Source organism: Mus pahari, chromosome 20 (genome assembly GCF_900095145.1).
Source record: "Mus pahari chromosome 20, PAHARI_EIJ_v1.1, whole genome shotgun sequence".
Lineage (NCBI taxonomy): Eukaryota > Metazoa > Chordata > Mammalia > Rodentia > Muridae > Mus > Mus pahari.
In genome coordinates, this window is record NC_034609.1 from 46,449,542 (window position 1) to 46,450,556 (window position 1,015).

A 1,015-nucleotide genomic window follows, 5' to 3' on the forward strand; every position below is an offset into this window, starting at 1 on the left:
GAGCCACCATGTTGATGTCAGGAAAAAAAAAAAAGAGCTCTGGCTGCTTTGGCAAAGGACCTAGGTTCATATCTGAGCGCTGACATGACAGCTACATCTGTCTACAGCTTTAGTTCCAAAAGACCGACCACCTTCCTGTGGCCTCTGTATGTCTCTCTCTCTCACACACACACACCCCACCCATACATATAAAATAAAAATAATTTTTTTAAAGTGAAGTTATGAGGCCTTTAACAACACCATTCAGTCACAATGCACTCAGTTTCCAGTGCCCATCTCAAGTAACTCCTAGGAGCCTGCCCACCCATATACCCCCATTACCTCAATCAGATAGCCCAAGTGGTCACTTGTTCTTACAGGGCCTATCTTGTAGCCTCAGACCACTCATTGTGTCTACTGTGCTTTTACCAAAGTGCACAGAAAAAAAAAATATAGATAGATAGATAGATAGATAGATAGATATAGATATAGATATAGATAGGTTTAGGGTCCCTGCATAGACCTCATTTGTCCTTATCTGTATGGTGGTACAATATATATATGTAGGCATGTCTCCATTACTTTGTAACCCCAGTTTTGTGGTTTTTCAATAAAGAAGTGAATGGCTGAGGGTGTGCTCACACGTTCCTCAGTTAACCTGAACATCACACTCAGGATGGCCGTATGGACAGGCCCTGGTGATGCTTTAGTGGCCAGCTCCCTTGACCTCTTACCTCTCTGTGTCTGAGAGAACATCAGCCTCAGGTTGAACTTCCAGTTCCAGCTGGACCCAATCTCTGTAAGTTAACTGAATCACAGACACGTTCAGGGCAGGGATGAAACACAAACCACACTGTTTATAAGCATTTGTCAGTTTACCTTAGAAACAAAGGTCTGAGCTGGGCGTGGTGGCGCACACCATTAATCCCAGCACTGGGGAGCAGAGGCAGGCAGATCTCTGTGAGTTCGAGGCCAGCCTGATCTATAGAGCAAGTTCCAGGACAGCCAGAGACACAGAGAAACCCTGTCTTGAAAA

The 1,015-nt window shown here is 44.7% G+C and overlaps 1 protein-coding gene across 1 annotated transcript in view; it reads right to left on the reverse strand.

Moving 5' to 3' along the window:
- Window positions 1-1,015, reverse strand: part of Fanca (FA complementation group A) — a 54,342-nt gene that overhangs the window by 13,634 nt on the left and 39,693 nt on the right. The window contains exon 29 of the mRNA XM_021220165.2: window positions 714-787. Within this exon, the coding sequence (XP_021075824.1) occupies window positions 714-787 (74 nt within the window). The remainder of the gene's footprint in view (window positions 1-713; window positions 788-1,015) is intronic.